Genomic DNA, 25,687 nt, shown 5'->3' with positions numbered 1-25,687 from the left:
AAGAGTAATATGCAGATTGACCATCACTCCAACACACAAGATCCTGCCCCCATATGGACACAAGATGGCCACCACAAGATGGCCAGCAGGGGAGGGCAGTTGGGAGGGACCAGGCCTGCAAGGAAGGGCAGTTGGGGGCAATCAAGCTTGCAGGGGAGGGCAGTTAGGGGTGACCAGGCCTGCAGGGGAGGGCAGTTAGGGGCAAACAGGCTGGCAGGGGAGCAGTTAGGCATCAATCAGGCTGGCAGGGGAGTGGTTAGGGGGTGATCAGACTGGCAGGCAGAAGCGGTTACGGGCAATCAGGAAGGCAGGCAGGCAAGCAGTTTGGAGCCAGCAGTCCTGGATTGTGAGAGGGATGTCCGTCTGCCCGTTTAGGCCCGATCCCTAAACAGGCAGTTGGACATCCCTTGAGGGGTCCCAGATTGGAGAGGGTGCAGGCTGGGCTGAGGGACACATCCCCCGTCCCCCCTGTGCATGAATTTCATGCACCAGGCCTCTAGTATTATACATAATATATGACTTAATGTAATTTCAAATTCACTTTATGATTTAAGTGAAGTTGCCTTAATACATTTGTTTATGACAAAGACAAAAAAAAGTACTTTTTAGAAGCAAAGTTGATATGAGAATGAAGTAAGTTGTTTCAGCATGTTATCTCGTCTATTGTCATGATAAGTAACTCAGCTGCCACTGAGACATTGAGACTATAAATACTGAGAGTTTGTGAGATCTGTTTGAGAGTTTTGGTTTGGGTGAGCCCACTCTTTCCTAAACTTTTAATTTATATATTTTTAATTTTTATTATTTTTATTTAAGTATAGTTAGTAACCAATATTTTATTAGTTTCAGGTGTGCAATATAGTGACGCAATACTTATACACCTTACAATGTGATCACCTCTCTAACACTAGTAATCAGTCATCATGCAAATTTATCACAATATTATTGACTATACTCCCTTTCACCAAAACTCTCCCAAGACCCTTGGGGCATTAGCTCCTACTGATAAGGGTTACCATCTCTTTGGTAGCACAAAAAGTGAGGCAGCCGCCTGACCCGTGTGGCTCAGTGGTTGAGTGTCGAGTGGTTGAGTGTCGATCTATGAACCAGGAGGTCATGGTTCGATTCCAGGGCATATGCCCAGGTTGTGAACTTAATCCTCGGTGTGGGGTGTGCAGGAGGCAGCCCATCAATGATTCTCTCTCATCACTGATGTTTCAGTCTTTCTCTCCCTCCCGCTTCTTCTCTGAAATCAATAAAAATATATTAAAAAAGAAAAGAAAATGAGGCAGCCAACACCTGCTTTTTTGTTTCCTAGCAAAGGGTACTTTAACTTTGGTGTGGCAGATGGAAATCAGCTCTCCTTTGATAGCTGTCCTTCCTAAGTAACTCTAAGTGTAAAAAGCTACACCTCACATTAAATTTAGACTTTATTCTTTTATCCCCCTTGCCTGGAATAGATTCATAATCTATAGTTGGTTTGGTGTATGTTATTTCTTTATTCGCTTATTAAGAGATATTATCCTGTATGTTATTGGCTTGTGAAATTATTATAATTATCACAGGGAATCTGTATTATGTAAATTCCTGACAAAGACAAAATCAGTTTCTGAAGCATAACTTTTGCTGTTTCCCCCAAAACAAAGCAATACAATATTAAGTAACTTACAGAATATATTTGTGTGATATATAGAACTTACTTATACATACAACATACAAATCCAAACTGTTGATTGATATGTAAAGTTGAACTTAACACTGATTTTATGCATGGCTAGAAAGTATTCTTAAAACTTTTTGTTCAGATATTTTCATGTTACCATATAATATTTGACTCCATTTTTTCCCAACCCTCTTTGATTTAACCTTAGAAAGAATTATTAAATTGTCAAAAACAAAAAGAGAGGATTCTAGTATGCGTTCTGATACAAACTGCAACAACAATATTTGACTTGCATGTACTGGTAGGTTGAAATAAAACTAAGTGGAAGTGTTTAAAATCCACAACAGTCCCCAAATCATGGATTGCTACATATCATGCGTTGCAGTTTCATTCCCTCTCTTCTTCACCATAGTATGACTATAAAGAGCTCTGTTGAATAACTTGGATTTTCCTGTCAGATTTAGAATTGGGATCTGAGTTTGTTATTGAATACACCCAAGTAATACCTAGTTGTTGTCTAAGGGTATTTTTTAGTACATTTTCTTCCCTCATCCTTCTTAAGGTTGCCAGAGACATCCTCAAAAATATCAGGATACCAGCAATTACTTAGGTAAGAGTAAGACAGGCAGATAATCTTTCTGCTATTAAAAATTAAAGTGTAGTTTATCTTGAGTTCCTCAAAGCCTATAAACAATCTTTTAGAATATCATAAATATTGGCCATTTTTAATATCTTCTGTGTATTCTAGTCTTTGAATGAGTCCATAGAATATATTTAGCATCTTCTCCAGTTATGTCATTATTAAATACTAAGTTAAAGTGAATCTAAGTCTTGAACAGTTTTAAGCTACTGTTAATCCCTTTCCATTGTTAATTAAGATAAAGTGAATCTGAATTAAAAGAACAAAATAGTTACAAATCTGAATTTTGTTGTTCTATTTTTCAATAGGATTTTTTTTTTCCCCGCTGTGATGGGAGAAACTACAAAACTCATTTCATGTTTTCTAAATTTTTAACATTAAGTTTCATAATTTCACTAAATCACCTTGATTCTGCACAATTGAAAGTGGACTTACCTTGCTTTTTTGAATCAGTTTCTGGCACCCCTTCCTGAATGGCAGATGAGGCGATATTTTTCACTGTATCTTCCATAACTTCTCTTCAAAGTTTTCACTTTAAAGCAAAAATGTTGACGTTTTTACAACACAGTTTCAAGCTATGGTCTTACTACTTTTATAAAGGAAAATAGACTTTTAAAGAATATTTCTCAAAATGAAAGTAATCATATGACGAAGATCCTTAGTCATGCGTACTTCTCTCGTTGTGAAAGGAAATTCAGTAAAACAAACAACAAGAAAAAAAGGTGAAGGCCTGGGACTGGCCAGAAACCAGCTGGAGGCGGGCAATGGGAAGAAATAAAGGGACATCTCAACAATAAAGATTTAAAAAGAAAAGAAAAGGAAGTCATATATTCGTGTGTGTGTGTGTGTGTGTGTGTGTGTGTGTGTGTGTGTGTGTTCTGGTGAGAAAGCATTTCATTTTTCTCCAAGTTTAAGAATTTTCACTGACAGAAAATCAACACTTTCATAAAACCTCTTCAGCTTTTGAATCTTGTTTTTGGCAAAGGTATCACCATATTTCTCTGGGATGTGGACACCCACGCTGTGACAGTAGTTAGTTAGGTTTATTAACAAAGGAAGAGGGCACATGGCATGAGACATTAAGCCTGATGAACTGGGAAGGGGCAGCTTCACCGACACCCTAGGGAGCAGCTGCATCCTCTGCCCCAGGCCAGCAGGCAGGAAAGACTGGCTTTCCAATCCCCCCAGGGAGCAGCTGGCCAGTGCCCCAGGTTCATGGGGGAGAGGGGTAAACACTGAGGGGGGAATTCCTCTGTTGAGGCCCATGCAGTGGTGAAGCATCCATCTTATATAAATACCGCTGTTTGAAATTTTAGCCCTGCTCTTTGGCTTCTGTAAATTCTTGCTTGCTAAGACTACTCCCACTTCAGAGAGGCCATTAAACCTTCCCCAGACAAGGTTATCAGTGCTGGCGCCAGGCCAGGCCTCTGGTTGAGGTCTCAAGGCCCCAGCACATACGGGTTCTTTAAGAACTTGCAAAAGGGGCCGGAAACACCCCATATTTGGGAGACAAAGAAGGTAAAAACATATAAATAGGCAAAATTCCTGCATGTTGGGGCCCAGAATTTGAGAGACATTCTCCTCTGGACCCGCGCGTAATAAATGTAACTCCATCTCTCTAAGTATTGCTTTGTTCTTCTTCGGTTTTCTGTAACATTATGAGCCAAAATAGCAACTATAAAGGGGAAGAGTTTAGCCTGGGAATATGGGGGTCGGGGGGAGCAGATATAATAAGGGCACCAAACCCCAGAAGATCCAGGAAAGGGGTTGGATAGTTTGAAAGAAAGCCTGCTCTCTCCCAAACCCAAGGAAATATAATCAAAGCTTAACAACGGCCCGAGGTTCAGGGTCTCTCTCTCTCTCTCTTTAGCAGCCACATGGGCAGGATGGGAACAGAGACAGTGCTGGACTCTGGACACCTCGGATGCTGGGCTAAGGGCATAGCTGCTCTGGTTCCAGGCCCTCCTCCTGGGCTTGGTGGGGCAGCTTTGGGCCTGTGGCCCCACAGGCTGGACTTCTTCTGCTGTGAGATGGAATGAAGCCACCTGGTCTTAGATAGGACATTGAGCATGGAGTCCTTTGTTTTCATTCCAATAAATCTTGCCACTATACCTCAAATCTTCCTATGTGTGTATCCCTAAAATGCTTACCCTCACATACCATGGAAGAATCCTATTTCCTTCAGCAACAGTTCCACCCACAATTGACTGATCAATCTTAACTTCCAATTTCAATATTTGGCTTTTACTTAGGAAGCTCTTCAGGACCATTTTTTTTTTATTCAGAACGAGTGGCTTCATCTAAAGGAGACCCAGAGGTCACTGTACAAGGCACTGCTCCGTGGTAGACACTCATCATGGTAGAAATGGCAGAAATGATTCCTGGGGTACTGTCCTAGAAACCATTTTCAGCAGGCAAATTGACCCAGCTTGGATGTGAGGGGAGAAAAAGCTCTCTTTGGAGGTCATGTCATTTAGGTTTTTCACTTTAATAGAACACTTAACGTTAGGGAGTCATAATTGAAGTAGCCATTTTGTGTTTCTTTGTGCTACTCTCAACGATTCCTTTCCTACCTGTTCCAGTTTATTCTGTTTGGATGCAGCAGAACAAAGAGCAGTGGCATAGTGACCCGCGGTACCATATTTCTGGGCAGGTGCCTCCCAAACTTGGCAAAGGGCCTGACCACAGATGTTACTAAAGCCTTCCACCTGCTGGGGGCTCCTGGAACTTGCTGGGGAGGCCCTCCTTTCCCAGGCGGCTGTAGGAACTCACATATTCTTACTGTTCCATACAGAATCTACATCTGAATTATATTGTAAAGTTTTTCAATTCTCCCAAGAGTGGTAAGTAACTAGTGTCCTTCCAGAACCACGGGAGATAAAAATACTGAGGCATGCTTTAGGACATTACCACTTAATTATCACATGTTAAGAAAGTCCATCTTAAAAGTGTTGAAATCAAAAGAAACAGAAAGCTATGGTTTCAACTGGCTACTGAAATAAGAACAAAAATCACTTTCTCTTTTGAACTCAAATATCATGTGGATATCTGCATGCACAAACATACACAGAGGAAAAAACAAAGGGAGAAAAAGAAAAAGGTAGTTAAAAAGTCCTCAGAATGGAGTCATGAATATTCAAGATGATAGTGTGATGCTAGGTTATTAAGACACAATTTTATTTTCAAATCTGTCCTCATCAGAGTTATCAAATTATTTTATACTAGAGGCCTAGTGCATGAAATTCATGCACTGGGGAGGAGGGGTCCCCTCAGCCCAGCCTGCACCCTGTCCAATCCGGGACCCCTTGGGGGATGTCCGACTGCCGGTTTAGGCCCGATCCAAGGGATCGGGCCTAAACCGGCAGTCGGACATTCCTCTCACAATCCTGGACCACTGGCTCCTAATCACTAACCTGCCGGCCTGCCTGATCACCCCTAAACTGCCCCCCACTGATGGCCAGGTTGCCCCCAACTAAGCCCTCCCTGTTGCCCTGGTCTCTCCATGCAGCCTGCTGTTCAGTCGTTTGGTCATCCCTCACTAACCCCCCTGCCAGCCTGGTCATAGGCAGCCATCTTGCGAGGGTGTGACAGTCAATTTGCATATTACCTCTTTATTATATAGGATCCCTCCTCAACAGTATAGATACATGTATTATACACAAAAGGGAGAAAACTAAAGGGAAATAGCTGATGTCCCATAAGAGTAGCACAGCGTTTGTTCTGACTGGGACACCCTGAGGGGAAAATAAAATGAGAACAGAGGAAAGAGTACAAAAGAATAAAAAGGAAGAAAATGTGATGAGAATAAGAAATGTAGCATTAAACTCTTTTGGGTGGCTCCAAATAAATAGCTCTGGTCAATTCTGTCATCACCCAAAACAATATTATGCAAGGTAAAATACAGAAGAAAAGAACAAATTACAGAATTGTTGCTTCCATCTAGGGACAGAAGATTAAAAGTTTATTAGGAAAATATATTCTACCTATGTCATCACCAAAATATTCTAGTCATAAAACTAAGAGTGCATAATTATGAGAATATAGAGAGATTGCACTATCATGGTTGAGTGAAATTTAGTTTTGTTGCTAAAGGAAAAACAGTCAAACCAAAATTTGAGTGGAAATATAAAACATTTGCATCACCAGAATATATCCCCTGATGTGTCTTTGCAGTTTCTCCCCTATCTTTGTAATCAGCCAGCCATTAATCTACTATCAATGGAGATGAATTTTGCTGCCTTTAGAATTTTATATAAATGGAACCACATAGTATGCATTCTTGAAAGCCTGCTGTCTTTTGCTCAGTATAATGCCTTTGAATTTCATCCACCTTGTTGCATAGACCAACAGTTCATTCCTTGTATTGCTGTGTAATATTTCATTATGTGGATACATAATAATTTGTTTATCCATTACCCCATTGGGTTGTTTCCAATTTTTGGCTATCATTAATAAAACCAGCATAAGTATTTCTGTTAAAGTCTTTCTGTAGACATTTATTTTCAAATCTTTTGAGGAAATACCTTGGAGTAGAATTGTTAGGTTATATAGAAGAATGTGTTTTTTTCTCCCCCTCTATTTTTGTGATTAACATGCAATCTGTGAGGTGGTGGATATGTCTATTACCTTGACTGTGTGCTAGTATCCTGGGTGTTTGCATATGTCCAAACTCATCAAATTGCAAAAATTAAATATGTGCAGTTTTCTGTATATAAATTATATTCAAATAAAGCTGTGTTTAAAAAGGAAATATATGTCTAATTTTATAAACATACTAGAGGCCTGGTGCATGAAATTTGTGCACTGGAGGGGTGTCCCTCAGCCCAGCCTGCACCCTCTCCAATCTGGGACCCCTTGGGTGATGTTTGACTGACAGGGATCGGGCCTAAACCGGCAGTTGGACATTCCTCTCACAATCCAGGACTGCTGGCTCCTAACAACTTGCTTGCTTGCCTGCCTGATTGCTCCTAACCACTTCTCTATGCCAGCCTGATCACCCCCTAACCACTCCCCTGCCAGCCTGATTGATACCTAACTACTCCCCTGCCTCCCTGATTGCCCCCAACTACCCTGCCCTGCTGGCCCAATCACCCCCAACTGCCCTCCCCTGCAGGCCTGGTAACCCCCAACTGCCCACCCCTGCCAGCCATCTTGTGACAATGTGGGGGCGGCCATCTTGTGACGACGTGGGGGCACCCATCTTGTGATGTGAGGGCTTGAGGGTCAATTTGCTTATTACCACTTTATTATATAGGATAACATTTTCCAAAGAGGTTGTACCATTCCCATCATTAATGTAGAATAGTCCCAGTTGCTCCACATCAAAGCAGTATTTGATATGGTCTTACATTTTAACTATTCAAGTACTTATATGATGATATCTAAATGTAGTTTAATTTGCACATTTTAAAAAAATATTTTATTGATTTTTCACAAAGAGGAAGGGAGAGGGATAGAGAGCCAGAAACATTGATGAGAGAGAAACATCGATCAGCTGCCTCCTGCACCCCCCGACTGGGGACATGCCCGCAACCAAGGTACATGCCCTTGACCGGAATCAAACCTGGGACCTTTCAGTCTGCAGGCTGACGCTCTATCCACTGAGCCAAACCGGTTTTGGCTAATTTGCACATTTTTAATGATCTGTTGAGCATTCTCATGGGCTTATGCCAATTAATACATATACATGATAGATATGTATATAATTAGTTGTAATCTATATATATATATAAAGCAAGTGGCCATAATGCTGTAATGACTGAACTACTGGTGGCGCATTGACCACCAGGGGGTAGATGCTCAATGAAGGAGCTGCCCACTGGTGGTCAGTGTGCTCCCACTGTGGGAGAGCCACTCAGGCATTAGCCGGCTGCATGAGCCTCTCTCGCCTCTGGCAGGCGCAATCTCCAGCAAACAGACCGCAGTCCCAATGCCTGGGTGGTGGGGGTGTAGCCAAAATGACCATGGATCAGCCATCACTGGCCCCTGAAACTCTCCCTCCAGACCCTGTGGCTGCACTGCACCCCTTACCTATTGCCCTTTGGGTCTCTGGATGCAGGCTCGGGGAAAACCCATAGAGGCACTTCACAAATGTGCTGCCTGGGCCGGCCCCCATCTCAAGAGCAAGTGCTGGTGAAGTCCAGCCCAATGACCAACATCCACATGTGTCTGCAGGCGAGCCCTTTGCAACTTCCACCTACCACCTAGCCCCGGCCCCATCTCCTGGCAAGGTCCGCAACCTGGCACCAAATATTTGCTCCTGGATCCCTGTTTGGTTCAGGCAGCCCCACACTTAGGCTAGGAGTTGCATGGAAAAATCACCCCCTATACTCTGCTGGTACAATCTACTGTGAACAAATGCAGCAGAAAACATTTGTGCATGACTAGGACAACCTTGATACTGACGCTGGCCCCCTGAATCTCCCCCTCAGGCACCAGGGCCATGTTCTACCCCTTGGCTATTGCCATGTTCCTTTGGATGTGGAACTGAAATTTTAAGAACGCGCCTTACCCTGGACTGCGATCCACCTCTCCCTCCTTCCTTCCTGCCACCCTCAACTGCCACTTCCAAACTGGACTGGTCCCCACCTCCAGAGAGAGAAAATCCCAATCTGATGAGCAGGTCTCCCATGGGTGTCTGTAGCAGAGTCCATCGCACCCTTCCTGGGCCTAGCCTACGTCCAGGCTCCCTCTGGGCTCCCACATTCCTCACAGATCCCCAGTGGCTCCTGAGGGCAGGCCCATGGATTGCAGCTCCTGTGGATGGATACCTCCCTCCAGCGGTGCTGATACCTGGCCCCAGGATGCCCACAGCTCAGCCAGAACTTGCCCCAAGGCACATACCCCATAAGCCTACAAGTACAATTTCCAGGGAATGAATGAAGTGCGGACATTCAGAGTAACCAGGACAAGCCTGATAACACTGCCAGGCTCCTGGAACTCTGCCTCGGGCATAGAGATAAAATCTCATCCCTTACTGATTGCCCCAGAGCTACAGAGGAAGGCAGCAATACAAAAATGGCCATAAGGTGGTGACTGGCAATTGGGGTGAAAGTTGGAGAGATGGATCTGAAGGGTGGGGGCATGGGAGAGAGAGCACTCCCTCCCTCCAAGATCCCCAACTTTGTATTGTTCACCTCTGAGCATCTCTTATCCAGCTTTGAGCAGTAGAAAGCATTCAGCACGGCCCAAGGTGTTCCCTGGGGACCTCCTGGCCTGTAAGGTGCGACCCTGACCACAGAAGGGACTTTTGGAAATATTTTTTCAGGAAGCTGCGGGGAGGACAGACTACCCACGCAACTTCCTGGTGGTTCAGGGAACATGGAAACTCCCGGGGCACAGGGGTGTGGGTTCCTGATTTCCTTTCAATGTTCCACCCCTTAGCTATTGTTCTCATAGCTTTGTGCACCAGGCCACTAGTCTGTAATAATAAAAGGGTAATATGCTAATTAGACGTGATGTCTTCCGGACATCATTCTGGACGTCCTTCCTGACAAGCTGGGGCTGGAGGGAAGCCAGAGGAGGGAAGCAGCCAGGGTCCCGGGTGCCAGATGGAAGTCAGTGCTGACAGCCAGGGAAAGGACGGCCTACTCTTGCACAAATTTTCAAGCATCGGGCCTCTAGTATATAAATAATATAGAAACAATCATTTTAGTCAGATACATGTATTACAGATATTTCCCACCATTTGCAGAGAATCTTTTCATGGAATTTCTTAAGAATACTTCTTTACTGTTTTGCCCAGGTATATGTCAGTTCTCCTGATTTCTGCCATAAGATATCTTAGTGAGAACTAGCTCATTTTGACATATCTCAGAACATGACATAGCTATTATGAAGAATAGATTCATTACATTAATGACGTTGGGCTAATTGTACCTGGTGAAGAATAAGCAGTCAAGAGTCTATAACTTTAGTATGATATTCATTCACTGGCAGGAATATGACCTCATGTAACCAATTTGACCTAATAGATACTAAAATTTGAAATGTAAAGCAGCATTCTATCATAAACTCAAAAGGAGCTTATTGGAGGCTAGGCCTGAGCAATTCCAAAAAGGTACAGTAAACTGCATGAGCAGATGGCTCAAACTTCCATGGTATATTTCTGTATTAATTTTCTCTCTTCACCTAAACCATGTACATAGACTTGGTGCAGGAGAGGGAAAGGGTTCCATATGATCACATAGGGGAGAAGTAAAAAGAAAAGTTTTATCACTGAATATGAAATGTATGACTGCTAAAAATAGATGCCACATTATAGTCCCATTCAAGGGGTTCCCTTGAAAGACAAGTAGAGTTAAATTAAATCTTTGAGTTAAACAGAAATTTGGGTGATATACCTGGCTCTTTATCTAGCAGGAAAGATGAGTATCTAGCGATATAAATCTAAAATGACTCATATTCAGAGATTAACGGGTTCATTGTCTGGTGAAGAACTCAAAAAGGACAAAATTAGAACATTAGTGACAAAGAGATTTGGGGGAGAAGTATGCATAGGGATTATTCAGATTGAACACTGATTGTTAAGAAGTTAATTCTTATGTAAATACCCACAAGTTTTGATAACCAGAGTTGAGGAAGAGACTTTCAATAATCAGATAGACAGAATGGTATGTGGTGTGGGCATCAGGAAGCCTCTTTCTCCAGACACTCTGATATTTGATCAATGTACTAATACAGAATGGCCATGCAACTGAAATGAGTCCTATGCCTGGGATCAACAAAGCTGTCATCTACTACCCAAGGATGCCCTGGAGCTGAGTGCCCAATGTGTCAAATGCAATGGCCAAATCTGTGTCCCAGATAAGATACCAATTCTGAGAGGGATAGCAGGCTAGCTTGGTGGAAAATTACATTGTGACTATCATATTGAAGAGGGCAACAGTGGGTTTTAATAAGGTATACTCTTAATCCAATAATGAATTTGACTTCCTGCCCACAGATCTACTGTAGTACCACAAGGACTTCATAGTATGTTAGATCCATCTCCCTTGTATTCAATTTACCATCGCCTCTGCACTGATCATTTCTTGGAGAGTCACCTCAGACCATCATAGCCATACCTCTCTCTGGGATTTTGGACAATTATTTAAAATAACTGTTATTACAATTGATTGAATGTAGGTCTGATATTACCTTTCTTCATGCCCTCATTTTATGCTCCTCACCACTGGCTTGTGATTTACCAATCACCACTAAAAAGTGATAATTTCCTCTGTGTATGCATGCACAATACTGACGTGTCGTAAAGATAGTAACCTTTAAAAGTTTTATTCTTATCTAGCCAAGCATTGGTTTTGTTTGTTTGGTATTTATATATTTTTTTTCTCATTAGAATATAAAGATAGAAAGTATGTTTGTCTTCTTCATTTTTATGTCCCTAATACACTGCACACAAATGACTGGTACATAGTAAGTGTCCAACAAATATTTGTTGAAAAGAACAAAGCAAAATACCCACTTTTACTTTGCAGCATACAGAATTTTACTCAGAAATTAATATGTCTGTCCATTTTCATTCACCAACACATCCTGTGTGGTCAGACTATTTTTGGACTTCCTTTTAGTCTTTGGTACATTGTGCTAGCAGGAATATTCATCCAATGCTGAAACTAATCTCTATTTTCTTTTACTATTTTCTGGGTAATAACACATGGAAATATTTGAGGAGATGGAGACTGAAGATGGCTACATGAGGTTGAAATTCAAGGATCGTTTTAAATCCAGGCAGAGATCTAAAGGTAGGAATATTGTTATTTTTCACTCAGACTCCAGTTTAAAATTGCATTATTCTTGTAGAAAGACAATTATCTTTGAATAATTTTAAAGTATTAAAATTAATCATATTCTGGGATTTTACAAAATGGTCATATGTTGCCTAAGATAGGTTATTTAGACTCATTTGCGCATCAACAATAAAAAAATAAATAAAAATCCTCCACAGTACTTTTGTAGCCATGGGGTCATCGAAATGCTAATAGATAATGTATAATCTTCTCAATGTGGTATAATAAGAATACAAAGGTAACTTTCAAGTAAAAGGTCAAAGTTAGCATTTTCATAAAAATTATTCCTCCTACAAAACATAAGATTCTTGAAGGCAAATCTTTGGGTATGATATCTGTATGAAGATGCTTATTATACCCAGAGGTAAAGATCTAGTGCTGAGGGTGGGAGTAACAGTGGTCCTATAGCATTTTACAGCTTAAAAAGACATTTTTGTATATACATATTGTATTTTATTAATCTTCTGAAAAGAGCCATGGGACTGGCAGAATAATCCACTGGGAATGAGAGAGGGCAAAATAAATGACAATATTAATCTTTGCTGTTTAAGATTGCTGTATCTGGTCAAGGTTGTTTTGTTTTCAGATCTGTTACAGGTTTTATAGACAAGTTTAATATGCAGCATATTGATTTGGCAATGAGTTTAAAATTTCCCTTCCTGGTAAGCATGGAACCAGCTAACTGTGGATAAATATGCCTAGGATAGGTATTCCCTCATAATGTGCAGAAATATATTTTGAGGGTTTTTAGCTAAGTAGAGGTCTTTCTACTTTTGCCTGAGTGAAGAAATATCCACAGGCCAGAAAAAGAAACTTACTTGGGATTTATTTTGAAATACAGACATTTGAGTAGTAAATTTCAAAAGTTTTACAACATACAGCACATCTTATAACTATGTATTATAGATATAAAGAGATACACTAAGTCCATAGAAATCAATTGAAATGAAGCATCCAGATTTGAGAAAGAGCACTCTTTTATTACAACCTAGAACAGTGATTCTCAACCTTTTTCATCTCATAGCATGCATAAACCAATTACTAAAAGCCTGTGGCATACCAAGAAAGATGTTTTTTGTCATTTTTTAATTTGACAATCTAAGGGAAAAGAGGTAAGTCCCCTGACTAGTAAATGCTTAGATATTGCATGTTTTAAAAATTCTTGTAACACATCAGTTGAAAATCACTGACTCAGAACTATTTGTGAAATGTAGGACTATGGTGATGAAATTAAGTGCATGTTTATTTATAAGCCAATACAAACTGGGGAATAATTTCCTGAGTATCAAATTACTTGACTTTCTCTTTGGCGACTAGCAAGGCAAATTGGCTAGAATGCTTCTAGATTGAAATAATATTCCTATGATTATATTAAATAATATTCCTAATTCTCTGGAGGTTCCTCATTTATTCCTCTTTAAAGACAATTCCTGCCAACTACGATCCAAAGTAGTACTATGCCAACATTCTGTATACGCAGCATTGATTGGAGATCTACACTGCTTAGGCTGACACTGATTCCTGTCTGAAAATTTAAAACCAGAGATATACAATATATCATATGTAAAGGTGAGATAACATGTGAATATTCCCACTACAGTGACTGGAACATAATAGGACTTCAATAATGTTCCTTTCCTTCTTTTATTTCCTACAGTGATCTATTAAAATAAATAATACCCACAACATATATACACTTGGCACTGAACAATCCAAAAATGAAATTAAGAAAAAGAGTTCCATTTATAATAGCAATATACATACAGTATATAATCACATATTATATATAATTTCCATTTTTCTATATATAATATACACTGAGTGGCCAGATTATTATGATCTCTGAACACGTAATAATCTGGCCACTCAATATATATATATATTAGAGGCCTGGTTCATGAATTTGTGCATGGATGGGGTCCGGCCAGCCTGGCCAGTGGGAGGGGACATGGGTGGTTGGCCGGCCTGCCTGCTGGTCAAACTCCTGGTCGAGGGGACAATTTGCATATTATCCTTTTATTATATAAGATATACACTGAATGGCCAGATTATTATGTGTTCAGAGATCATAATAATCTGGCCACTCAGTGTATATTATTTATATAGTATATGCTACATAGTATTCTGTGTAATATAAAGAATATAAAAGATATATTTATATTATATATAATGTTATGTTATATATACAATACAAATTTTATAGTTATATTTTATATAATAATATGTAATACACATAATACCATACGTTATAAATTGTATATATTTATACAATATATAATTTAATAAATAATGCTAAATTATAAAAAATATCACCAATTAACAAAGACAGGAAAATGTGTTTAAAGTGAATTATCACAAGAGTTCTAAAATTAATGAAAAAACAAATCAACATTTCAGATTTTGCCCTGTATCTACATTATTATGGCATTTTGCTAGTATTTGGATGCATCGGGATCCTTATTTACCTGATGACAGTGATTGGCCTGAACTTTTCAAGTGAGTATGGAGTTTTTATTTATTTTTGCTATTTTAGAAGATAAACTGATCTTTATTTTTTCTTAATATCAAGATCTGATCCACATGTAGTCCAAAATCGGTAAATTAAACTTTCTAACCATATGTCATGTTACAAAATTATTTTAAACTTAAGAAAAATTAAGAAACATTCAAATATAATATACACACTTACTCTGCATCTTTTTTTAAAAAAAAAACTTCCAATGAAAAGTTGACTTATTATGTGCTTATTCGTATTACTTTGAAAGACAATGATTTAAGTGTATTAATGTGCTAGTTAAAACAAGGGAGGGGGACCTGTATGAAAACCCTGTTAGGTGGACTTCTGCACCGTCCTCCCTCTTCAATGGTATTCAATGTGTGTATTATGTGTTCAATCTTTTTAAAAACAACCAGACCAATGCATGGATGCATGGTTTCTACAGTTTTCTAAATAATGCAACTAAGAAGCTGAAGACACTTGATATAATAAAATGGGAGTTTCTGGAATAAGAAGAAATAACAAAAAAGAATATACAAAAAGTAGGTATGATGTTTAATAGCCTCATCCATCTCGAGAAGGAAAAACACAAGTTGGAGGTATCACAATATCAGATATCAAACTATACTCAAGGCCAATGTAATTAAAACAGCCTGGTACTAGCATAAGAACAGGCATATAGATCAATGGAGCAGAACATAGAGCCCAGAAATAAACCCATGCCTTATGGTCAATTAATTTTTAACAAAGGTGGCAAGAGCATACATAGGAGTCAAGAAAGTCTCTTCAATAAATGGTGTTGGGAAAATTGGACAGAACCATGCAAAAAATGAAACTAGACCATCAACTTACACCACACACAATAATAAATTAAAAGTGGATAAAAGACTTAAATGTAAGCTGTGGAACCATAAAAAATTCTAGAAAATACATAGGCAGTAAATCCATGCAAAAAATGAAACTAGACCATCAACTTACACCACACACAATAATAAATTAAAAGTGGATAAAAGACTTAAATGTAAGCTGTGGAACCATAAAAAATTCTAGAAAATACATGGGCAGTAAATCTCAGACATCTCTCTTAGCAATATTGTTACCAATACATCTCCTAGGGCAAAGGAAACAAAGGGAAAAAATAAACAAATTTGACTAAAAAGCTTCACCACAGCAAAAGAAGCCATCAACAAAATGAAGGTGGAACCCACTGTATGGGAGAACATATTTGCCAATGATACATCTGATAAGGGATTAATTTCTAAAATATACAAAGAATTAATACAACTTAACACCAGGAAGACAATCCAATTAAAAAATGGGCAAAGGGCTTGAATAGACACTCCTCCAAAGAGGAAACACAGATGGCCAATAGACATATGAAAAATTGTTAAATGTCACTAATCATTAGAAAGATGTAAATTCAATTCACAATGAGATATCATCTCAAACCTACCAGAATGGCTATCATTAATAAATCAATGAGCAACAAGTGCTGGTGAGGATGTGGAGAAAAGGAAACCCTAGTGCACTGTTGGTGGGAATGCAGACTGGTGCAGCCATTGTGGAAAACAGTATGGAGTTTCCTAAAAAAATAAAAAAATGGAACTGCCTTTTAACCCAGTGATTCCACTTCTAGGAATATATCCTAAGAACCCCAAAACACCAATCAGAAAGAATATATGCACCCCATGTATTCCTAGCAGTGTTATTTATTATACCCAAGATCTGGAAACAGTCTAAGTGCCCGTCAGTAGATGAGTGGATAAAAAAGCTATGGTACATTTACGCAAAGGAATACTACATGGCCATATAAAAGAAGGAACTCTTATCTTTTGTGACAACACGGTTGGACCTGAAGATTATTACGCTAAACAAAATAAGGCAGTCAGAGAAATATAAATACGTATTGTCTCACTTATATGTGGAATCAAATGAGCAAAATAAACTGACAAAATAGAAATAGAGGCATGGATACATGGAACAGACTGACAGATGTCAGAGGGGAGAGGAGTGGGGAGAACTGGAAGAAAGAAGGTGAAGAGATTAGCCAAAGAACATACACTGAGTGGCCAGATTATTATGATCTCTGAATGCATAATAATCTGGCCACTCAGTATATATATATTAGAGGCCCGGTGCATGAATTCATGTATGGGTGGGGGCTGGCCAGCCTGGCCAGGGGGAGGGAACATGGGTGGTTGGCTGGCCTGCCTGCTGGCCTCCAATCTGGCCACTCAGTGTATATGCAAATAATCCAATTAAAAATGGGCAAAGGACCTGAATAGATACTTCTCCAAAGAGGACACACAGATAGCCAACAGACATGAAAAATTGCTCAATGTCACAATCAGTCAAAAGATGTAAATTAAATCCACAATGAGATACAACCTCAAACCTGCCAGAATAGCTATCATTAATATATTAACAAATAACAAATACTGGCCAGGATGTGGAGAAAAGGAAACCTGGGTGGAGGTGGGCAAAGGGGAGAGGGGAAGGGGAACATCTAGAATAGTGTCAACAATTTTTTAAAAACAGGAATGAATGCAATATTTAGAATTGTGATTAGCACTCAAAGGAATAAAAAGAGATATGATTAAAAAATGGCTAATTCTGGGGAAGGAGAGGAGTAGAAGCCTAGTATAAGAGAAATACTTTCAGTTTTTATTTGCATGTCTTTATCTTATGTTAGTATTTTTATTCTCATATACCTAAATTGCTATTTATTAAATGTTACTCATTATATATTTTTTTCTTTGCACTGAGTATAGATAAAAAAATGGATTTCTCACATAATGTAAATATCAGCAGCCTAGCAGGTAATGTTTGTTTGTTGTTTGTTTGCTTGTTTTTTTCTGTAATGTGCTTGTCTATGTTTGAATCAAGAAATTTCAACCAACTGGTCACATAAATTTAGGCAAATTAAATATCATCAGTTTTTTTAAACTTTCAAATGGCGATATGATAACTATGTCATAGAATATTTAGTGTAGTTTAAATCAGCTGTGATGGTTAATTTTGTGTGTCAACTTGACCTGGCCATGCATGATATCCAATATTTGGTCTAACACTAGTCCAGATGTTGCTGTGAAAGTACTTTTTAGAAGCACTAGCATTTAAATCAGTAGATTTTAGTAAAACAGATTATCCATCCTTTGCTAAATGATACTTAAATGTTAGGTCTTAAAGGTGGCCGAAATTATGACTGGTTAATTCAACATTTTTGTACCTTACAATGTGGTCACCCTGCTAATGCTAGTAATCATCTGTCACCTTGCAGACCTATCACCATATTTTTTATTAAATTCCCTATCCCCTTTTCATCCATCTCTCCACCCCTTCCCTTCTGGTAACCATCCCTTTGGTCTGTTTCTATGAGTCTATTTTTGTTTTGTTTTGATTTTAGAGTCTACGTATACCAGTAAGTGAAACCATATGATATTGGTCTTTCTCTGCCTGACTTATTTAACTTAGCATACTATCCTCTATATGCATTCATGTTCTCACAAATGGCAAGATTTCATTCTCTTTAATTACTGCATAATATTCCTTTGTATATATACACCACATATGAAGGCTTTGTTTCTGAAGTGGAAGTGCAATTGAACATTAAAAGATAAGTTAATTTAGAGCAATGGTTCCCAATGTGGGGCACACGCCCCACAGGGGGGCATTTTGGTTTTTAAGGGGGGCAATTCGAGAATGAGTTATGAACAGTGAAATTTTTGCATTTCTTACGGTTCTAGGAACCTCATATACAGTATATAAATATATATTGTGAGAGATTTATGCATTTCAGTTCTCTATTGTATGTTTTGAATCTTTATTTGCTATTTTTTTCATATCACTTCATATTATTATTATTTTTAACAATTTCTTAGTGATTTCTTCCTCAGTACTTCAGCTGTCCTTTTGTTCTTTTATTTTTCTCTTTCATGGATGCCATGTTCTTTGGAAGCTTGTTTAGACCAAGTTAATGGCCTTTTAGGCTTCCTCCCTGTGACTAGGAGTTCACTTTTGAATAACAAGAATGATATGTCACAGCGGGGTGGTGGATATCAGGATTTTAGAGATGCTTAGGTGGGGCATGGCCAAAAAAAGGTTGGGAACCGCTGATTTAGATTATGCAAGGAAAAAATACTGAAGGCTAAGGGAACAGTATACAGAAAAAACCCAGTAGGATGTATGTATCCAATGCAATGGAGTAAGTAATGGTAATGGTAAGTAATCTCAGAGAAATGAAGTGCCAGTTGTAAAGAAAACCTTGAGAGAAAGGAATTAGAATCAAATAATGGATGGACTTAAACAACAGGCTTTTACTTTTTCAGTTAATAATAAACAATCAAAATATTATACATTGTTTCTTCAAATATAGAGGTCAGAATTCACAAGCTTTGCTCTTTCCAACTGTCACCCCAAACCCTGCCCCCAGTACTGGAAATATACAAATGAATGAGTGAATCTCATTTTCATTTTTCTAATAGAGCTACCTTTTAATCACAAAAAAGTGAATTGGTAAAGGTCTATTTTCCAGTCAATCACATTAGATACTATTTATACTTTCTCTATTAACTGTAGGCTTAACTTTTTCTTCATACATTTTCTTCAGGAAATAATTATGTATGTCCAAATGACTGGCTGCTGAATGAAGGGAAGTGTTACAAGTTTTCAACGTTTTCTAAAACTTGGAATGAGAGTCAGCGTGATTGTTCAAAGCTCCAGGCACATTTGCCCGTGATTCACAATTTGAAAGAGCTGGTGAGGAGTCAAAAACAGGCTCTAAGTGCCCAAGGAAAAATTCTAGGTGCAATTCTAAAAAGTGTGGGTGGTTTATAGTCATTGATTTGAACATCCATTAGCCCTAATGTAATTACTATTGTTTATGATTTCAAAAACCCCTACTACTTATGAAATACATGAATATTTTCTTTATCAAGTACCTTACTCTGGCACATTACCTTACTCTATAGAAGGCATTCACATGTTTTTGAATAAATGAATGAATGAATATACTGTTTTGTCTCTAGGAATTCATACAGAAGAGTTTAAAACCTGGATGTCCTAGTTGGATTGGATTATATGTTATATCCCCAGGAAAGCAATGGACGTGGATAAATGAACACCCTCTTGTGGAACTAAAAAAGTAAGTAGTTATTTGAAGCAGAGGGATGGTGTAATGATGCTGCTTTATTTATAGAAAAAGTACTTTTAATTGTTTCCTTGATTTTTCAAAATTTTTCTCTTCCTTCTTACCTGCTTTCTTTTAAAATTATTTTTCTCTCCTTTCTTTTTTCTGCCTCCCCCTTTTTTGGGGGGTGGGGGGTTTGGAATAATGTTGAGAAACAGAGTTAGAAAATATTCATTATGGCATTTGGAAATTGTTATTTGTCAAAAATTGACTACTTAAAAATGTTTAAGCTTATTTGAATCTCATTTAAAATAATGGTAAGCAAATATTTCCTATATAGTAAATATAAAAATAAAATTTACATATAAATAAAAGCACCCAGACTATGTAAAAATGCCTCTTGAATTGATATCTGAAAGTATGAATTTAAAATCCTGCCCTTAGAAAATTCTTCCAAACTTATTAATATCCATTTGTTCATCTGTATGAAAAGAAGAACGAAGCTTTCCTCACAATGTTCTTGTGTGAACAACATAAGGTAATGCATGGAAGAGTGCTTTAACATTCCTAAGTGTCATATACATTCACTGGTTCTCCTCTGCGCACTCATTTTCTTTGCACATTACACTGTTAGAGCACCTGAGACCTGGCAAGTTGCAGCAAAGCCACGGAGTCAGAGTGATTTCAGTCTGGATATTTATACTTCTATTCTCCATCATCTTTCATGAATATAAAACTAAGGCATCCAGTACTATTCATTTTTTGGACTTATTTTGATTGTAATCTTTGAAAATATTAGTAAAAGATATGTAGGCTCATTTTACTTGGAAACTGACATATTGTTAGGGTAACACATCTTTTTTTAAAGCTTTAATTTAATTATTTAATAAAAATGATGTGCAGATGGTTATAATAGTGTTTGGTTTTTATATTTTAAACAAGAATCAGTAACTAAAAAATAGTTAAGAAAATAGCTTTCTCCAAAAATATTCTAACTACACATTTTCCTAGCCCTATTACACTATGGAAGTTAAATAAGGAAGTTAACATTATCTAAACAGTTTTACTTAACTTTAAAAAGTATTTATTTTTTTCTATGTTACTGCTTTGTAACTCCCATTAATATATTATGTCTTTACCAAAACTTCCACTTTAACATCTAATTACCTTTTAAAGAACAGTATTTATGCTGCCATGTGGAAAATTAATATATAGAAACAAAATTGAAACTGAAGTTCATTTAGAAGCCAATGACCAGAGATATGGAAGAGGTACCAGTAGCCCGGATTAGAAGTGAATAAATATGAGGATTTATCTTGGGATAGAATACCCAGGGCTTGCTGATATACTTAAGGAGAGAATGGAGAGGGAAGGGACAGGGATTCTTATAGACTTCAAGTTTGAACTGATGTTATTCCAATAAGAGAGACATTTGGTTGGGAGTTCAAGGGGTAAGGGAGGGCTTGACCGGGAAACAAATCAAGAGTGCCCAAGTACAATCATTGGCAACATTTGAGAAGGTACCTATACAAGTTTGGCTGGAGAAGACTTTAACAAATACAATTATCATTATAAATAATATAAATTCTCTAAAGTCTGACCTTTATCTCCTAGTTTTTCGATGATTGGACCAACTGATAGCATGAGCTGTGCTGTCACAACAAGAAATCAAGTGTATTCTGAAGACTGTGGCTCCAAATTTCATGGCATTTGCCAGAGAGATGTTGTCTGAACAATAAAAGCAAATCTGTGCATTTAAATAAGAAAGTGGAAGAAGTGTGTATGGATGTTAACAGTGGCTATTCATTTTTTAAGATAAATTTACTTTGTTTTCATTCAAATATAAATTTTTAAAATATTCTTATAGAAATAAAACTTCAAAATAAAAAATATATATTTATTTTTAGACTAGAGGCCTGGTGCACGAAATTCGTGCACAAGGGAGGATGTGTGTCTCTCAGCCCAGTCTGCACCCTCTCCAATCTGGGACATCCCTCTCACAATCCAGGACTGCAGGCTCCCACTGCTCACCTGCCTGCCTGCCTGATTGCCCCTAACCGCTTCTGCCTGCCAGCCTGATCACCCCCTAACCACTCCCCTGCCAGCCTGATTGATGGCTAACTGCTCCCCTGCCAGCCCAATTGCCCCCAACTGTCCTCCCCTGCAGGCCTGGTTGCCCCCAACTGCCTTCCCCTGCTGGCCTGATTGCCCCCAACTGCCCTCCCTGCAGGCCTGGGTCCCCCCCCCCAACTGTCCTCTCCTGCTGCCTGGTCGCCCCCAACTGTTCTTCCCTATAGGCCTGGTCCCTCCCAACTGCCCTCCCCTGCTGGCCTGATCGCCCACAACTGCCCTCCCTTGCTGGCCATCTTGTGGCAGCCATCTTGTGTCCACATGAGGTTGGCAATCTTGTGTCCACATGGGGGTGGCCATCTTGTGTGTTGGAGTGATGGTCTATTTGCATATTACCTCTTTATTATATAGGATAAAAAAATATAATTTCTTATTATTTTAATGTCTAAAAAAATAATTAAATTTAATCTTTTTCTAATCCTGCCTATTCCTCATGTGTGTTCTATTCCTTGGTTTCTAACTCTTTCTGAACATTTGGTAAAACAATAGACCAGGCACATAGATACAGATATGCCATTTTTTTCTTCATGGTAGGCCTTTACCCCAAGTTGACTGTTTTCAATTTTATCAAAAAGAAATCAAACTTTTAGCTGGTAATAAAGTATTCAGGTGTTGTAAGCATAAGTTGTCTATTTGTAGTGACATATAATCTTATTTTTAGTGTGATTTTAGAATTTATTCTCCTTTAATAAAATTTATTTTAAATATATTGAGAACTGTCTTATTCCCTTAGTTTTCTAACTGAAATTTTATCAAAAGTAAAGTTTCTAATTTGTCCTCTCATTTATTCAAAACACATTCATATTATAAATAAATACCAAAGTTTGTGTCCACCTTATAAGTGAGGTAGTTATTTAAGTTCAAGAAGTTGTATGTAGTTAATTCTAAGTCATCAGGAATTTATACCCTATTAACTGTGACTCAAAGAAAAAAAAAGAGGGATGAGTTACTCTAAATTGCTAAGCAATTAACAAAATTAACTTGTAACCATGAACCGACAATAAAAATAAAACCTATATTATGAACCAAATTTAACACATCTTCCTGTAATGCCCAATAGTGTCTAAAGATTATCATTTTCAAATTTTCTTGGTTGCAACATGATGCATAGATGTAATATGCCCATACTTGATTACATGCTGACAGTTTCCAGGATTACTTAAAGTCATTTGCTTTTACATAAAGTGCCAGGTAAAAGGAATGATGGGTGGGGTTCATAAAAATCTCCTTTTATCATTATCAGAAAATTTCATCTGCAATGAAGAAATTAAGCTCCATAAAGATATTTAAAAAGGACTTGTTTGTATGTGTTTGCCCTGTAACCTAGATATTCCCCTTTTTTCCAGATTCTGTATCACTCTATCTCTTTACATACACTCACATTCCTTCTTGTGAGTACGCACAGATTATAGTTACTTAGGCAGGAAATGTAACAAACACAGACTTGCTATAATTATTCAAATGTTCTGCAGGATTGAATTTTATGACACACCCAGGCAGGTATCATAGCCCATCCTATTTCCTTGATCTTACTTGTAAAATTAAATTTTTACAAAAATCTATTGTTTGGTCACTTTTAATGTCATTATTCTAGTTTATGTTCTATAGTCTAAGCTTTATAATTCTAATGTAATTATATCAGTGATTATTATTTATAGAGTTAGGATCCTTCTTGGTAGATTTTCCCTTGTTTTTAGGATAAAGTCAAAGTTACTATGGTTAGTATCTATAATAATAAAAGCATAATGTGCTAATTAGACCAGACAGCTGAATGACCTTCCGGACATCATTCCAGACGTCCTTCCAGATGAAGCTGCGGCAGTGGGAGCTGAGGCGGAGGCAGTTGGGGTGATCAGCAGGCTGGCAAGCAGTTAGGGGCGATCAGTTGGACATCCCCCAAGGGGTCCCGTTTTGCAAGAGGGTGCAGGCCGGGCTGAGGGACCCCCCCCCTACCACCGTGCACAAATTTCGTGCACCGGGCCTCTAGTTTTATAATGTTTACACATAAAGAGCACTTATATTTCTCTAACTTTTAAACTGTAAATGTTGCTGGCCTATTCATATAGATCCATTTAAATTTGCTTTTTATAACCATCATTGCATGTAATTGTTTACTGTTATTTCGTTTGGATCTAATAGAAGTTTCCTGACTTGTGCTCATATTGGTAATTATGTGTCTTGAATTAATGAGGTTTTGCCTGTAATCATTCACTCAATTAAAAAAAATATATATATTTTTATTGATTTCGGAGAGGGAGAGATAGAAACATTAATGATGAGAGAGAATCACTGGTTGGCTGCCTCCTACTGGGGATCGAGCCTGCAACCCAGGCATGTGCCCTGACAGGGAATTGAACTGTGACCTCCTGGTTCATAGGTCGATGCTCAACCACTAAACTACATAGGCTAGGCTCATTCAACAGTTTTTAGTTCCTTTTGTTACCTGACCAGTTCCTATGCCCTGCCCTGGTATAGTCTGGCACCTCCAGACCCTTGACTCATGCAGGAAAGAATAAAAAACAAACAAAAAACAAAACCAAAAATACGAGTCTGAATGAGAAAAGCAAGTTTTATTTAGGTAGAGAATGAGTCTAGAACTCGGGTTCCTGGAAACAGGTCAGGGGTTGAGCTATGGTCTTGTTACCCCGGAGTGGATGTAAGCCAATTCATGAGTGAATTGCACACTGTGTCAGTCAGTTCTTGGGATTTTATGTGTTTCCAAGGGTGGGCTGTTTCTGGACTCTGTCGCACAAAATTCTGACTCCGCCTTCTGGTTGAGAGGGGTTCTTGTTCCCAATATGGTCCATTTTGGAAGTGTCATGGTGTTCATCCACCCCACCCTTTCTACTTATAGTGTCAGCTTTCATTACAATGGTGACATTTTTAGATTAATTTTGCGGTGATATTGGTTAATAAAATTATACAGGATTCAGGTATACAATTCTACAGTACATCATCTGTATTGTACTGTGATTACCATCCCAAGGCAAAACTTCTTCCATTACCATTTATCCCCCCTTTATCTTCTTCTCTGGTCAATGTTTTCTTCATCTTGGATTGATCTGGTTGTAGCTTTGATTTCTGTGACCACCTCAGGAGTTTTTTCTGACATAAACTATTTCCCTTTGATCATGCCTGGAGGTGGGGGCTTTGATGAGATGACCGAGAGGCTTATCCTCCTATGATGCCCCTCTAGCTTCCTTATTTTACTTGTTGGGAGTTTTCCCTAAATTCTTCCTATCCTGTTACACTTTCACAGCCTCAGAAGTGAAAAATAACTTTAGTCTTTCACTTTATTTTTATTTTTTGTATCCTCACCTGAGGATCTGTTTGTTGATTTGAGAGAGATGAGAGGGAAACATCATTCTATTTCCTCCTGAATGTGCCCCGACTTGGAATCTAACCTGAAACCTAGGTATCTGTCCTGAGCAGGAACCCACAACCTTTTGGTGTACAGGACAATGCTCCAATCCACTGAGCTATCCAGCCAGGGCTTGTCTATTCCCAAACTATGGTAATCATTTCCCAGTTTTTTTCTCTATTAAAATCTAGGTTTGCTGCAAATCCACTTGATATCAACAAATCCCCTTGAACTGTAAACTCCATCAGCATTCAGAAAAGCAAATAATCCATTCCCGTCAATTTCAAACCTAAAAAGGAACAGCCAAAATCAGTTTGGAAACCACTTACAGCTGTAACAAAAAATAAAATTAAGAATACAGTGATTTTTTCCCAGCCGGTGTTGCTCAGTGGTTGAGCATTGACCTATGAACTAGAAGATCACAATTTGATTCCTGGTCAGGACACAAGCCCGGGTTGCAGGCTCAATCCCCAGTAGGGA

General features: G+C 38.5%; 2 protein-coding genes and 1 pseudogene across 3 annotated transcripts in view; 1 reads left to right on the top strand and 2 right to left on the bottom strand.

The window, feature by feature from the left end:
• CLEC2B (C-type lectin domain family 2 member B) overlaps positions 1 to 3,002 on the bottom strand; it is a 30,067-nt gene extending 27,065 nt beyond the window's left edge. Inside the window, exon 1 of the mRNA XM_080658986.1 lies at positions 2,739 to 3,002. Within this exon, the coding sequence (XP_080515112.1) occupies positions 2,739 to 2,814 (76 nt within the window). The 5' untranslated portion in view covers positions 2,815 to 3,002. The remainder of the gene's footprint in view (positions 1 to 2,738) is intronic.
• Positions 3,003 to 3,197: 195 nt separating this feature from the next.
• LOC308244310 (ATP synthase subunit O, mitochondrial-like) lies at positions 3,198 to 8,418 on the bottom strand (annotated as a pseudogene). The gene is made up of 3 exons: positions 8,334 to 8,418; positions 4,464 to 5,084; positions 3,198 to 3,324 (listed from the first exon to the last, which is right to left on the bottom strand). The product of its transcript is annotated as an ATP synthase subunit O, mitochondrial-like (transcript).
• Positions 8,419 to 11,865: 3,447 nt separating this feature from the next.
• KLRF2 (killer cell lectin like receptor F2) lies at positions 11,866 to 21,473 on the top strand. The gene is made up of 6 exons (XM_080661166.1): positions 11,866 to 12,046; positions 14,489 to 14,587; positions 17,360 to 17,407; positions 19,198 to 19,346; positions 19,616 to 19,731; positions 21,331 to 21,473. The coding sequence occupies exons 1-6, from the start codon at positions 11,959 to 11,961 to the stop codon at positions 21,446 to 21,448; spliced, it is 618 nt and encodes a 205-aa protein (XP_080517292.1). The 5' UTR covers positions 11,866 to 11,958; the 3' UTR covers positions 21,449 to 21,473.
• Positions 21,474 to 25,687: the final 4,214 nt, after the last annotated feature.

Source organism: Plecotus auritus, assembly GCF_963455305.1.
Source record: "Plecotus auritus genome assembly, chromosome: 3".
In the NCBI taxonomy this organism is placed as follows: domain Eukaryota; kingdom Metazoa; phylum Chordata; class Mammalia; order Chiroptera; family Vespertilionidae; genus Plecotus; species Plecotus auritus.
Note: the sequence above shows the minus strand (reverse complement) of the source record. Positions and strands in the feature narration are given on the sequence as shown.

Bases quoted from the DNA above. Each gene is read 5' to 3' on its own strand.
- KLRF2 (XM_080661166.1), top strand. From the start codon at position 11,959: ATGGAAATATTTGAGGAGATGGAGACTGAAGATGGCTACATGAGGTTG. The intron at 17,408-19,197 runs GTAATGTTTGTT...CATTTTCTTCAG, and splicing joins AAATATCAGCAGCCTAGCAG to GAAATAATTATGTATGTCCA. The intron at 19,732-21,330 runs GTAAGTAGTTAT...TTTATCTCCTAG, and splicing joins CCTCTTGTGGAACTAAAAAA to TTTTTCGATGATTGGACCAA.